Below are 14,477 nucleotides of genomic sequence, written 5' to 3' on the forward strand. Positions count from 1 at the left end.
TTTTGCTAAAACGAGGAGTAGCAGCGGCTGGCCGTGTTACTGCTAATAAAGAAGGTCAACTGAGAATCCACTGTCCGGCGTATGTGGGTAAGGGAAGGAAGAGATACAGCCATTAACGGAGGTGGGAAAGACCGAGCATGGAGAAAGGCGTAAGGGAGGCAGTGTATCAGAAAGACTGAAGTAAAAGGAAGAAGACATTCAGGTGAAAGGGAAGAGAAAGTTTCAGAACAGCGACACCTTTTTGACGGTCTCGCTGAACCTGGAACACACGCCCCACGTTAAATTCAAGGACCTCCCAACCCTGAACCCGTCGCGCATCTAAAGGGACCGCCTCCCCGCAGCGCGGCGCGGCGCGGCGCGGCGCAGTGACGTCAGGGTAGGCGGGATTTCCGCTCTCGGTGACGTCAAAGCAGGAGCGTTGCGGTAGAGCCCGCTGCTTTCTAGGTGGACAGGTGAGGCACTGGCAGCAGTTCGGGGGTACGATTTTGCGCGAGGGCTGCCTGGCAGGCAGGCACGTGGGAGCCAGAGCCCTTGCTTTGTGTGGCTCCTCGCAGAGCCCGTGCTGCCCTGGGCCGGACGGTCCGCAGGGGCGTGAATAACCGTGCTGCGACCGCTCACAACCACTTTGGTGCTGTCCCAGCAGTCGCTCCTCTGGGCGCACTACCGGGCCATTTATACTGCTAACTGCAACCTGCCGGCCGGGCGTCTTACAGCAGCCCTTCTGAGGGGTAGGGGCTGGGATATTGGGCAACTGGCCAGGAGGAGTGACGAGGAGGGGCCAAAGTCTGGAGCGGGAACTCCAAGGAACAGAGTTCTTGTACCAGCTTAGCCTCTGACTAGCCCTGGACAAGTCACTGTCTTCGCTCCGTGCATCTGTTTCCCCACTTGTCCATCCGCGGGGTCATTAAAGGCTCTTTTGGTTTGATCTCAGGTTTTTCGTAGGATCAGCCTCTTCCCCCACGCCTCTCCCAAATTTGTTACACCAGGTACCCTTGAGAATTGACTCGTGGGCCAGTCTCTGAACTTGACACGCCTCTGACCACATGGTTGCTGTCCCGCTTTAGTTGCTCAAGTATCTTTCTGCGGCATTGGAGTGCCCTGGTCGCTCAGTCGGTTGAGCACCCCTCTTGATTTCAGCTCAGGTCGTGATCTCAGGGTGGTAGGATCCAGCCGGGAGTGCAGCTCTGAGCTCAGCGAGGAATCCGCTTGAGATTCTCTCCCTCCCTCTGCCCCGCCCCGTGCTCACGGGTTCTCTGCCCTCTCTAAAGTAATTTTTTTTTTTTGAAGTATTTTTCTGTGGCACCAAGGTCAGAACCGAGCTCGTTCCCATGAATTTAGAGTGCAGCATGTTGGGGAAATCACTGAGGCTTTCAGTTGCCTCTACCGCTTGCCCTGCATTGTATTTTACGGAAGGCATCTGTGCCTCAATTTTTCTCATCTCTATAAAATGGGATACATTAGTATCCATTTGTCAAGATTGTTTTATTCACTGAGGTAATTCATATAGCACTTAGAACAGTGTTTTACACACAATAAGCACTCATGAAATCCCGACTGTTTCGGAATGACACACCCATACCCACAGCTCTCTAGATCTTTGCACAGGCATCGGTACTCACAATGCTTTACAATCACCTTACCCTGGGACCTTAACTGTATAAAGTTTCACTCTTGAGTTTTTTATTTTTCCACACAAGGCAGGATGAGACATGTATTCTCTGATTCACAAATTCATTTTTTCCCTCAGGAGTAGTAACCTGACACCTGCCTTGTGTCTGGTCTGCCAACCCTGGAACAGTTCATAGTCTAATGTCAGACCCCTCGGCCACTTTCATTCTAAGAGCAGATCCCTGGGGTGAAAGTGACAGGTATAACAAAAAGAAAAAAGAAACTCAGAAAAGTTGGGAAAATCTCTGGAATCTTTATTCATGAAAGTTTGTTTTTTAACTTCTTTCTAAAACGATAAATAGGAATGTCTCTTTTGGACTTTTTTCCCCCATTTTTCCACCTAAAGGTAAAGAAGGCTTAAGGACCTATGGCCCTCTTCCCAGCATAGGTATGGGGGGGGGGGGCAACCAAAGCAACACTGTAGGTGTGCCTCTAAAGTTGGCATTTATTTTAATAACTTAGACCTTTGTAATAGGTGATTTTCTTTTTCTTTCCTAAAATGCCCATCCTCTTCAGCATTTTCTCGTTTGTGGTACTATTATATTTAGAATTTGGTGCTAATTCTGAAATCTACTTTAAGTACACTTCAAAGGAAAATTAGCATATTACTTTTAATGAGTATATCTAATACATAAATAGAGCAGTTCGTACAAATTTGTAGAATTCTTGGTTTTCACTGATGTCCAGAAGCTGACAGCTGCTTTCTGAGACATTAAAAAAATTATTTTGTGTGTGATTACAATACAGTTTGAAGTCATAGTTGGTGGCTTAAAGTCCCCAAAAGAGTTATGAAAAAAAATTTTTTTTGCCTTTTTCAAGAAAAGGGAAAAGATAATTCTGCAAGTTTATCATGAATGTCATACATGCTTCCGTTTTGATATTTCCTCAGTGAGGGTGATGGACTTTATATTCATCATATAAGTTTATCCAGTTACACAGGTTGAGAAGAATCTCACTGGAGGTTAGTATGCAGTCATTAAAATAGCAAAATCAGATGAAATACAAAAGTTTTAAAAATATTGTAAAATTGCTGGCCTCATGGCCACTTATCAAGCAAGAGCAAGAAACTGTTGCACAAATTTTGGTATAATGTGCATCATGCCTATTCCTTCTCTGACTTTCTCCTACGATATTATGCTATTTTTTTCTCTGGATTCTGTAATACTGCATACAATTTCAGAGTGATATGTGACTGGAAAATACTGGAATAGGAGTCAGAAGACTATAGAATTGATTTTGCCATTTAAAAGCCCTATAATCTTGGACAAATAATATTACAACAGTTGTCTTGCCTATTTTGCAGGCATTGTTAAGGTCAATTGAGAAGGATGAGAATGTACTTCACAAACGAAAAGAACTACCAAAAAAAAAAAAAGTGGTTTTGTTGCTGTTGGTGAGATGATCATCAAGTCAACATAGAAAACAACTACTTCTCTAAATATGTTATTTGGAGAAAGATGGAATAGATACAAATCTAAGAGTTATAGCAGACCAAAAATGATTCTGTTCATGCATCTGTATTATGTGTTGATTCTCAGCTGTATGTTTTGAAACTTACATGGGGCTGTGTGGTAAGATTCCCACAAGTTTTTCTCTTTAATTCCCCTTACAGCAATTGCAATTAAATAAATACATGTATAGTTTTAATTTTCTTATTTTGAAATAATTATATATTAACAGGAAGTTGCAAAAAAAAATGTACAAGGAGGTCCCCATTTGCTATCCAACTAACCTTCCCCAATGGTAGCATCTTGTATAACTATAGTACAATTTTAAAATCAGAAAGTTGGCATTAATATATCCACAGAATTTACTGAGATTTCCCCCATTTCACAAGCACTCATTTGTGTGTGTATACACGTATGTAGCTCCATATAACCAACCATCTCATCCCACCCCAATCCCTAACTGCTGGCAATACTAGTCTGTTCTCCAACTCTACAATTTTGCCCATTTCAAGAGTGTATGTAGTATAAACACAATCATACAGTATATAAATTTTTTGGAAATTTCCTTACATTGCATAATTCCTTTGGGATCCATTCAAGTTGTTTAGTGTGTCAATAATTTGTTTCTTTTTGTTGCTGAGTAGTATTCTGTGGTATGATTGTACCATTTTTAACCATTTCACTTGTTGAAGGACATTTGGGTTGTGTCCAGTTCCAGGCTATTACAATTACAACTGCTATGAACCTTTAAAGTTTTTGTGTGAATATGTTTTTATTTCTCTGGGATAAATGCCCAAGAATGTAATTGCTGGGTCATATGGTATATATTTAGTTAATTTATATGATCATATGCTTTTTCTTCTTTAGCATTTTGATATGGTGGATTACATTGATTAATTTTTGAATGTTAACCATACCTGGAATAGGTCCCACTTGATCATGGTGTATAATACTTTTTATACATTGCTGGATTCTTTTTGCTAATATTTTATTAATATATAGATATAAGAGATGTTGGTATATAGTTTTCTTTTTTGTGTGCTGTCTTTGGTTTTGTCTTTATTAGCATACTAGTATTCTGTAGAGTCTTTAGTGGTAAACCTGTATTTCATGTCTGATATTAGTAATTTGTACCTTCTATCTTTCTCAGTGGAATTTTATTTTTTTATTGGTCTTTATTTAATTCATTTTTCTCTACTTCCAATTTTACTGATTTTTACTCTGATATTTCTCACTTTCTTCTCTGCTTGCTTTAGGTTTATTTTACTTTTTTCTCTATTTTCTTCATTATTCATTGAGACCTTTCTCATTTCTGATGTTAGCATGTAGTGCTATAGATTTCCCTCTCAACATGATTTTTGTTGCATCTCGCGTATTTTTATATGTTGTATTTTCATTTTCACTGAGTTTTATGTATTCTTAAAATTTCCTTTGAAATTTCCTCTTTGACCTGTGGATTATGTAGAAGTATGTTCTTTAGTTTCTGAGTATTTGGAGATCTGTCTTGTCTTTCTATTGTCTTAAAGACATAAGCTATATGATTTTAATTATTTTACATTTACATATGTTGTATAACCCAGAATATGGTGTATCTTGGTGAGTGTTCTGTGGGCACTTGGAAAGAAGGCCTGTTCTGCTGTTGTTGGATGTCAGTTACATGTCAATTACATCCTGTTGGTTGATGGTGTTGTTCCATTCTTCCACACATTGTTGATTGTCTATCCAGTAGTTCTTTTCATTGCTGAGAGATTCCCAGCTATAACTGTGCATTTTTCTCTTTTTCCTTTTCAGTTCTATTAGTCTTTGCTTTATATATTTTGAACATTTATTATGAACATCTATTGTTCGTTACATATATAAGTTGTCTTTTGGTGGAGTAATCCTTTTTTCATTATGACCTGTCTCTCCTTATCCAGTTACTTTGTTTGCTGTAAAGTCCACTTTTTCTGACACTAAGATAGTCAGTGTTGCTTTAAGGAAATAATGTTAGCACAATATAGCTTTTTTCATTCTTTTATCTTCAGGCTACCCCATCATGTTTGAAATGAGTTTCCTGTAGATAACATATAACTTGGTTATATTTCTTTTTAAATCCTTAATACCAATCTCTGCCTTTCAACTTGTATAATTAGACCATTTATATTTAAAGTAATTATAGATTACTGTCAGGGCTTAATTAATTTTATTTTTTGTTTTCTGGTTTTTTCCTCTTATTTCCTTTCTGTTTCTCTTTTCTTGCCTTCTTGTAGCCTACTTGAATATCTTTTAGAATTCCATTTGGGGGCACCTGGGTGACTCATTCAGTTAAATGTCTGACTGTGGATTTCAACTTAGGTCATGATTGCTGGGTCGTGAGCAGCACCCCCCACTGCCCATTCCTCCATTGGGCTGCATGATGATCCTGGAGCTTGTTTGGGATCCTCTCTCCTCCTCTCCCTCTGTCCCTCCCTGCCCCACTTGTACTTGTGCTCTCTTTTTCTCTTTGCCTCTTAAAAAATATTCCATTTGACTAGAGGGTATTATGCTTAGCGAAATAAGTCAGTCGGAGAAAGACAACTATCATATGATCTCCCTGATATGAGGAAGTGGAGATGCAATGTGGGTGGTTTGGGGGGTAGGAAAAGAAAAAATGAAAGAAGATGGGATCAGGAGGGAGACAAACCATAAAAGACTCAATCTCAAAAAACAGACTGAGGGTTGCTCTGGGGAGGGGGGACGGGAGAGGGTGGTGGGGATATGGACATTGGGGAGGGTATGTGCTATGATGAGTGCTGTGAAATGTGTAAACCTGGAGATTCACAGACCTGTACCCCTGGGGATAAAAATACATTATATGTTTATTTAAAAAATAATAATAAATTTTTAAAAAAATATTCCATTTGACTTATTTATAGTGTTTTTGAGTTTATTGCTTAGTATACTGTTTTTTTAGTGATTGCCCTAGATATAGCAGTATATGTAAAAATGTCACATAGCCTACTAGCATTGATATTTTACCACCTCAAGTGAAATTGAGAAACCTTACGTTTAGATCCTTCTACCCACTCCACTTTTTATATGTAATTGTCATATTTCCTCTATATACATTGAGCACTACATCAAATGATGCTATAACTTTTACTTCACTCATCAAATATGATTTAAGAAATTCATAAGGAGAAGGATAGTCCCTTATATTAACCACTGCTTTTAACCATTCCATTGTTCTTCCTCTTTTGAAGTTAAACTTTATTCACTTATTTCTTTCTGTTTGGAGAATTTCTAAGAATAGGTTTGTTAGTGACCGATTCCTTTAGTTTTTCTCCATTTGAGATTATCTTTATTTCCTTTTCATTTTTGAGGGGTCATTTTTCCTGATACGGAATTTGGGTTGACAGTTATTTTCCTTAAGTACTTGAAAAATCTTGTGCCACATTTTCCTGGCCTCCCCCTGATTTCTGATGAGAAATATGACATTCAAATTATTGTTCCCCTGTAGATACTATGTCATTTCTCTCTCTGCTTTTAAGATTTTTTTCCCTTGTTTTGGCTTTCTGAAGTTTGACTATAAGGTGCTTTTATTTCTGTAGTCAAGAAGCTCCCGTAAGTATGAAAATTTATTAGATAAAAAATAATGTATTTTAATTCAATGGGGGGAAAAGATGGTTTCTTTATTAAATGATATTAGCACATGTAGCTCTCTTTCTGAAAGAAAACAATAGATACTTATATAGGTGGATTAAAAGCTTAAGTGTGAACACTAGAATAATAAAAATGAAAATAAACATCTAGGACATTGTGTGTAAAATACAGGAGCCAAGAAAAGGGTTGAAGATCAGTGGTATACAAACTGCTCTTACAAGCCAATAAGAAAAAGATAAATAACCCATTTGAAACATGGGCATAAAATATAAATAGATAGTTCACAGAAGAAAAAGTTCAAAAGCCCAGCAAACATGAAAAGATGTTTAAATGCACTAGCTGCCAAGGAAATGCAAACTGAAGAGTGAGATACTTTATTCCCTGAAGACTTAAAAATAATGGTACCACTTATTAATGATAGGATTACAAAGGAAAAAGATGCCTTCCTAGATTGCTAGAGGAAATGTGATTCTTACAGTCTTTTTGGAAAGCAATCTGGCAATACCTATTAAAATTCTACCAAGTAATTCCAATCTTGGGAATCTGGCCATTAGAAACAAAAGAACTGGTATATATGGATATATGTAAAAACAGGGAGATTTAAGAGTACTTACTGTGACATTGTCCCAGTACACTGGGAACTAATTGAGAACCTGTCAAAAGGGAAATGGTCACATGAATTATAGTGTATCCATATTATACAACCATTAAAAATAATGAATTAGAGTTATACTATTTGACTTGGCAGGATTTTCAGGTGTTATTAAGTATGAGAGCAAAATGCATTGAAGTATGTATAATATACTCCTATTTATCAAACACTGACAACTCATATTTATCAAAATGTGTATAGATGCTTATGTATATTTGTAATTATAGAAGAATGTGAGTTAATGACATGAGTTTCCAAGTGATACGCATGGAAGTGAAAAGAAGTAGAGATGAGGCATGTAAAAGATTAAAAAATAATCAACTATTAAAAAAATCCCAGCATATATTATATCTCATTTATCCATTCAAACGAAATTGTATATAGATAGCTAGATAGAGATAGAGATTTATGTAAAATTTCTCAAAGAACATGGCCTCTGGAGTCATTCACACATCTGGGTTCAAATTCACGCTCTACCACCATCTAGTTTACTAGTTGTTACGTAATTTCCATAGTATCTTTCAGTCAGTTTTCTCCTCATTTGTTTTGTTGGGGTAGAGGGAGGAAACAATAGTATGCATCTCATAAGATTGTTGTCAGGATTAAGTGGTACAACATTTATAAAGTGTTCAGCACAACGCCTGGTTTACAGGAAGTTCTCTTAAAATGTGCGTTCTTAACTATTGCCTTATCTCTCTTGCTCTTTGACACTTAGATATTTTTAAAAACTCATCCCAGCCCCTAACTTACATGAAGCATCCCCCTGTGGCTTACAGGACTTTACATATCTTCTTAGTTCATGTATTTCGAATTGTTCCTTTTCATTCTTTTGCGGGCTTCTTTTTTTCTTGCTTAGGGATATCCCTCCCCACACTGCCCTCCCCCCCCCATTCTAGCAGGAGCTGTCTGTCAAAGAATCTTTTGAATTAGGTGACTGGGTGAATAATGGTACTCTGTATGGAGACAGAGAAGTCAGGATATAGGGTCTGTAGAGTTGATTTTTAAAACAAGATGATTTTTATTTTTGGCACTTATGAAAGTTTGATGCATCGGTGAGGCACCCAGATAAAAATGCTCAGTAGTTAGTACTCAAAGGAAGAAGAGGACCCAGGGCAGAACCTTTGGGTTCAGGGAGTGGGACAGGAAAGTGTTCTCATTGAGGACGGGGAGGCATCAATGAAGCCATAATAAGGAAGCTCTTTAAGAAGGAGCCGGGCAAATCTTTTCTCTACTGTGACCTTCTGGGGCTTTAGTTCTGTGGCTCCCACTGTTTTCTGGGCTTGTCCCTTATTTTCTTGAAACTTACTATGTTTGTAACTGAATCAACTTCCTTTCCTCCAACTAACTTCCCTTCCCTGGTAGTTCCTCTTTATGTGAGTAGTGCTTCCATTCTTCTCATATTTAGCATCAGAATCCGAGTCATCTTTGTCACCTCCCCTTCCGTGCCTTCTCATACAGAATCATGACTGAGACTTGAGTCTCACATTCACCCCTTTATTCCCACCCTCATTTCCTGCTTAGGTTATTTTGATAGTTTTCAAACTTTAGTGTAGTCTTCTCTTTTTTCCTGTCTTTCACTATCTTTTTTAAAAGAACTACATCCTTCCCCGTTTTATTTTTTTATTTAAATTCAATTAGCCAACGTATAGTACATCATTAGTTTCAGGTGTAGAGTTCAGTAATTCATCAGTAACATAGAAGACCCAGTGTGCATCACATCACATGCCCTCCTTAATGCCTATCCCGCAGTTACCCCATCCCTCCACCTACCTCCCCTCCAGCAACCCTCAGTTTATTTCCTAGTTAAGAGTCTCTCATGGTTTGTCTCCCTCTCTGATTTCTTCCCATCCAGTTTTCCCTCCCTTCCCTTATGATCCTCTGCACTGTTCTTATATTCCACCTATGGATGAAACCATATGATAATTGTCTTTCTCTGATTCACTTATTTTACTCAGCGTAATACCCTCCACCCACCCACGCTGATGTAAATGGTTAAGATTTCATCCTTTCTGATGGCTGGATAGTATTCCATTGTATGTGTATATTCATATGTATACACACACCACATCTTCTTTATCCATTCCTCTGTTGATGGACATCTGGGCTCTTTCCGTAGTTTGGCTGTCCTGGACATTGCTGCTGTAAACATTGGGGTGCAGGTGCTCCTTCGGATCACTACATTTGTATCTTTGGGGTAAAGTAAATTATCTTTGGCGTAAATACCTAGTAATGCAGTTGTTGGGTCGTAGGGTCACATTTTAACTTCTTGAAGAACCTTCATACTGTTTTCCAAAGTGGCTGCACCAGCTTGCATTCCCACCAACAGTATGAGGGTTCCCCTTTCTCCACATCCTCCCCAACAATTGTTGTTTCCTGACTTGTTAATTTTAGCCATTCTGATGGGTGTGAGATGGTATCTCATTGAGGTTTTGATTTGTATTACACAAGTTTAAAAAAAAAAAACTTTCTTAGACAATTGTCTTAGATCTCACTAATAAGAGGAATTTGAAAAACAAGACAGGATCATAGGGGAAGGGAGGGAAAAATGAAATAAGACAAAACCAGAGAGAGAGACAAACCATAAGAGACTCTTAATCTCAGGAAACAAACTGAGGGGTGCTGGAGGGGAGGGGGATGGGAGGGATGGGGTGGCTGGGTGATGGACTCTGGGGAGGGTATGTGCTATGGTGAGTGCTGTGAATTGTGTAAGACTGATGAATCACATACCTGTACTGAAACAAATAATACATTATATGTTCATTTAAAAAGATCATTCAGGTGTTGAGAACCATACATATATGTGCATGTGCATATGTGTGTTTCACTTAATAGATATATATTCATTAATCTTTGAATGACTTGATGAGTCTTTGCTACGAGCTAAACTAAATTGTGATTTTATATTTAAAAACAAACAAACAAAAAACCTTTCTTACGTGGATGAATAAAGCAGAATTTTTAATTGAGGAGCCAAAATGAAATGCACACATTATTTGATTTGGATGCTGAAGCTAAATGAGACTCATAACTCCAATTTCAGGTATTTGTGGTCGTTAGTATAGCCTCATTGTTTTCACTGGCTGACTTTATAATAAATAAATATTATAAATTTGAACCTCTAAAATTCATACTCATCAAATGCTTTTCTGGTTTTTTATATTATCTTGGTTTGTGTGAGATTTAATCAGAAAAAAATTTTTACTAAATAAAATTAAACTCATCAGTATAAACAGATGAATACCTATTTTAAGTGAGGCTTGCTTTAGCTGTATACATCGTAGCCGTACTTGGTTTTTATCCCGCCTAAGTCTCGATGTTTATCAACACTGATTTCATTGGAGATTGTAGGCCGTGACTGTAGGTGGAGCCATCGGCCTCTAGTATATTATATAATTAGAACACATTGTCCCTTCTTCATCAGACACTTGTTTGCAGACTGAATTACCTTGGATTCTTAGGTAAGGAAGAATTTGAATTCTCATACTCTAAGGTTTCCTTTGCCCTTTTTTTGTTTTGTTTTTTTTGGGGCAGTGTAGGATTGATTCAGAAACATAAGAGTGAAGTAAAATAAAAAGTTGTTTTATAATATACAGGTTTACTCTGTGTTTCCCAGCTGTATTTTATTTGAGGTGTTTTAGAGGTGTAGTCACTTTTTGTTGGTTTTCCAAACTCTATAGACTGCATTTGAGTTTCATATCTGTTTGAATTCTCATTAATTTTGTCTCTTGTCAAATTCCTGAGATCTTATTTGCTTAACATTAAGTGTTTATGAGTTGAATATAGTTCATAACTTGAGATTCTATTCTGGTGCAAGTATTCAGTTTAGCCACTGTCTTCTCTGATGGTGTTTTACTAGAAGGGAGTATAAAACAGCTAAATCTAATATTGTTTCCAACATTTTATAAATGTCATAAGACCTTTATAAATGTATTTTGTGACAGTTCAAGAGATTGGACCACAGGGACATTTATTAGTAAACTAAAAGTCAGTCCTTAAGAAAATGTGAGGTGATGATTTTATTTATTTTAAATAAAGAGGAGTTCCCATTTTTTGAGTGAGAATTTTTTTATTTTCTAAGTAGTTTTATTTAAGAGGGTTTTAGACTTTTGGTCACATATGGAGGTTGGAATATGTTTATTTCTTCTTCATTCCTAAATGCAATAAAAAGATGGTAATAAGGGCATAACTGAAGAAAGTGAATGAGGCAACATAATATCTGACTAGAGAAGCGAGGTGTTAGAAATATTAGAAGGCAGATGGAGAAATTATCACCATTTAGCAGAGCTGAGCAGTTTTGATTGAACATAATAGTGATCAGAAGATTGAACTATAATTTATCTAATCACTCCCCTTGATGTTGAGTCATATATAGCATGTTTAGTGTCTGTATAATGAATTATCATAATTTATATAACCGTTCTCCCAATAATGACCATTGAAGTTTTTTCAGCTCTTCAGTGTTGTAAATAGCATTCCATGCATTTGTTCTTTGAAAAAATATTTTAGATTTCCTTTTTCGACTTGTTTCCCCAAAATCGTTGAGTCAAAGTTTATGTCTTACGGATATTGCCCCATTCTGCCAGATTGCTCCCCAAAGGCCATTCTCAATGTGGAATCTCTGGTGACACTGCATTCTAGCTACCATTATGCTTACCTTAAGGTAGGTGTCAGTCAGGGGAGGAATGGGTGGTGCTTGCAGTCGATTTGTTGACTGTTATGCTTTGAAAGACATGAATAACAAGTGTACAGATTACAAGTGTAAAGTTTACCTGGCTTCCTTTACCACTGTTGACTTATGATAATGACAGGTGCTATGAGCTTAAAGGAAGAGGAATTTTCCTTTATTTGAGATGTTCAGGGAAGACTTCAAGTAGGAGGTAGAATTAGAGCTACTTCTAAAAATTAGAGCTACTTCTAAAATGGCAAAGATTTGAAGAGAAAAATTTGGATAATCAATGAAAGATATGTTAGTCTAGATCCATTCAGGGGACAGAAGCCACACAGTAACTTAAATAGTTAATCTAACATAAGGAATTACTAAGCTGTGGAAGAAGAGAAACTCTAAAGTTACTGTATAGAGGAAACTCTAAAGATACCCCAGGGCTGAGGAAGAGTACCCAGGAAAGGACAAACGTAGAGTGTGGGTTTCGATCTCATTGAAGAAGGTGTGGTTGCAGGTATGTGGTAGAGAAATTTGGTGGTTGCCTGCACCAGAGCTGGTCGGCAGTCACTGTGTTGGCAGGTGAACCAAGACGGGTGAGAGGTTGTACAGAGTGAATCAGGGAGCTGGTTCCGGTGTGAGGTCAGGAGCGGGTGGCTCCTGTGTTGGAAGGGCTACAGTAAACACTCTGGGATCCAGGTGAGTTGAGACTGCTAAGCAGGTTCAGAGGAAGTTGGTGCACTGCCTTGGGTACTGCTAGAATGGAATGTTAGAGAAGTTTCCCTCTTAAGCAACTCAGAGTTCTCTTGGGCAATGCAGTTCCAGGCTGCTATGTGGGACAAGGGTCAGGTGGCTAGTTCTTTAGTGTGCCTGTGGGCTGAGCAGAGTGTGCAGGGAGCAGCCACCTGGTCTGAGGTACACACTTGTGTTCCCTGGGACTCTTGCTGTATTACTGCTGTTGCTGCCCGAACAGAGAGCTGGAGAAGGACCAGCCAAATGCTGGAGAAAGCTGTATCCTCTAGGCACCTTGGCACTAGAGTAGGGTATTTTTTCAATCTCGGCGCTATTGACTTTTCGGGCTAGTTAATTCTTCGGTGCAAGCACTATCCTCGACACTGTAGGATGTTAGGCAGCCCCGCGGGCTAACCTGACCTTGGTTCACACTCCTGTTGAGTCTTTCAGTTCACTGAAGTCATGTCTCCCCATTTCTCCTTACTCTTGTGGTTTGTTTAATTTTGTGTGTGTGTGTCATCCTATAATCCAGAATAGTTGACTAGTCTTATACCTCCTGTATTTGCTTGTGTATACTGAAATTTGCCTTTTTAAAAAATCTTGAATATTGCCTTTGGCTCAAAGCTTTACATTTTAGCAATTCACTATATTGTTTTTACCCCTCTTATTTAGAAATGGACTCGGAAATCAAGGAAGAAGTTCCTGTGCATGAAGAATTTATTTTGTGTTGTGGAGTTGAAACCCAGGTTCTAAAATGTGGGCCCTGGACTAACCTCTTCAATGAGCCAAGAGCCAACAAGCCTAAGCTGCTTATTTTTATTATTACAGGTAAGTTTAAAAATCTGGATGAGGCGTCTTACTGTAGTTAGTTACAGTAAATTTTTCAGTAAATTTTAAAATCTGAAAAATTTTAAAGAGAAATTGATAAATTATAGAAAACTCTGTGGAAGGAAATAAAATCACTCAAATCATTGATAACAACTACCTTTTGTCCTTTAGTGGCTGGGCTTTTTGTTTTTCTTCTATGCATTTATATTATGTATGTTATGTTGTCTATTATATATATTTTAAAGCATAATTGGAAGTATACTATACAAATAGTTTTGTAATCCACTTTTTAAAATTTCTTAGTGGAGCACCTGGGTGGTTCAGTTGGTTAAACCTCTGCCTTCGGCTCAGGTCATGATCTCAGGGTCCTGGGATCGAGCCCCGCATCAGGCTCTTTGCTCAGTGGGGAGCCTGCCTCCCCGCCTCTCTCTGCCTGCCTTTCTGCCTACTTGTGATCTCTCTCTCTGTCAAATAAATAAATAAAATCTTTAAAAAAAAAAAAAATGTGGCAGGGGGATGCCTGGGTGGCTCAGTTGGTTGAACGACTGCCTTCAGCTCAGGTCATGATCCTGGAGTCCCAGGATCGAGTCCCACATGGGGCTCCCTGCTCGGCAGGGAGTCTGCTTCTCCCGCTGACCTCTCTCCTTTCATGCTTTCTCTCTCTCTCAAATAAATAAAATCGTTATAAATAGATAAATAAATAAATAAAATTTCTTAGTATTTAGAGTAATTAAAATTATCACATTTTTGACAGTTTTCTTAACAGTTCTTTCCACCTCATTCCAAGATGATTAGGTTTACTGTAGAATATTTATTTATCCTGAGATTCGGCAGCTGGATTATTTGTGACTTTTGCTGGATCACTATC

At 38.2% G+C, this 14,477-nt stretch overlaps 1 protein-coding gene across 2 annotated transcripts in view; it reads left to right on the forward strand.

Moving 5' to 3' along the window:
* The first annotated feature begins 373 nt into the window (after positions 1–373).
* LDAH (lipid droplet associated hydrolase) overlaps positions 374–14,477 on the forward strand; it is a 108,150-nt gene continuing 94,046 nt past the window's right edge. The window contains exons 1-2 of one of the 2 annotated variants that reach the window (XM_080814595.1): positions 374–452; positions 13,454–13,609. In XM_080814595.1, the coding sequence (XP_080670721.1) occupies positions 13,456–13,609 (154 nt within the window). In that variant the 5' untranslated portion in view covers positions 374–452; positions 13,454–13,455. Of the gene's footprint in view, positions 453–3,130; positions 3,240–13,453; positions 13,610–14,477 lie in introns of those variants that run through there. The other variant, XM_080814594.1, reaches the window with a different exon arrangement.

Source organism: Martes martes (assembly GCF_963455335.1).
Source record: "Martes martes genome assembly, chromosome: 9".
NCBI lineage: Eukaryota > Metazoa > Chordata > Mammalia > Carnivora > Mustelidae > Martes > Martes martes.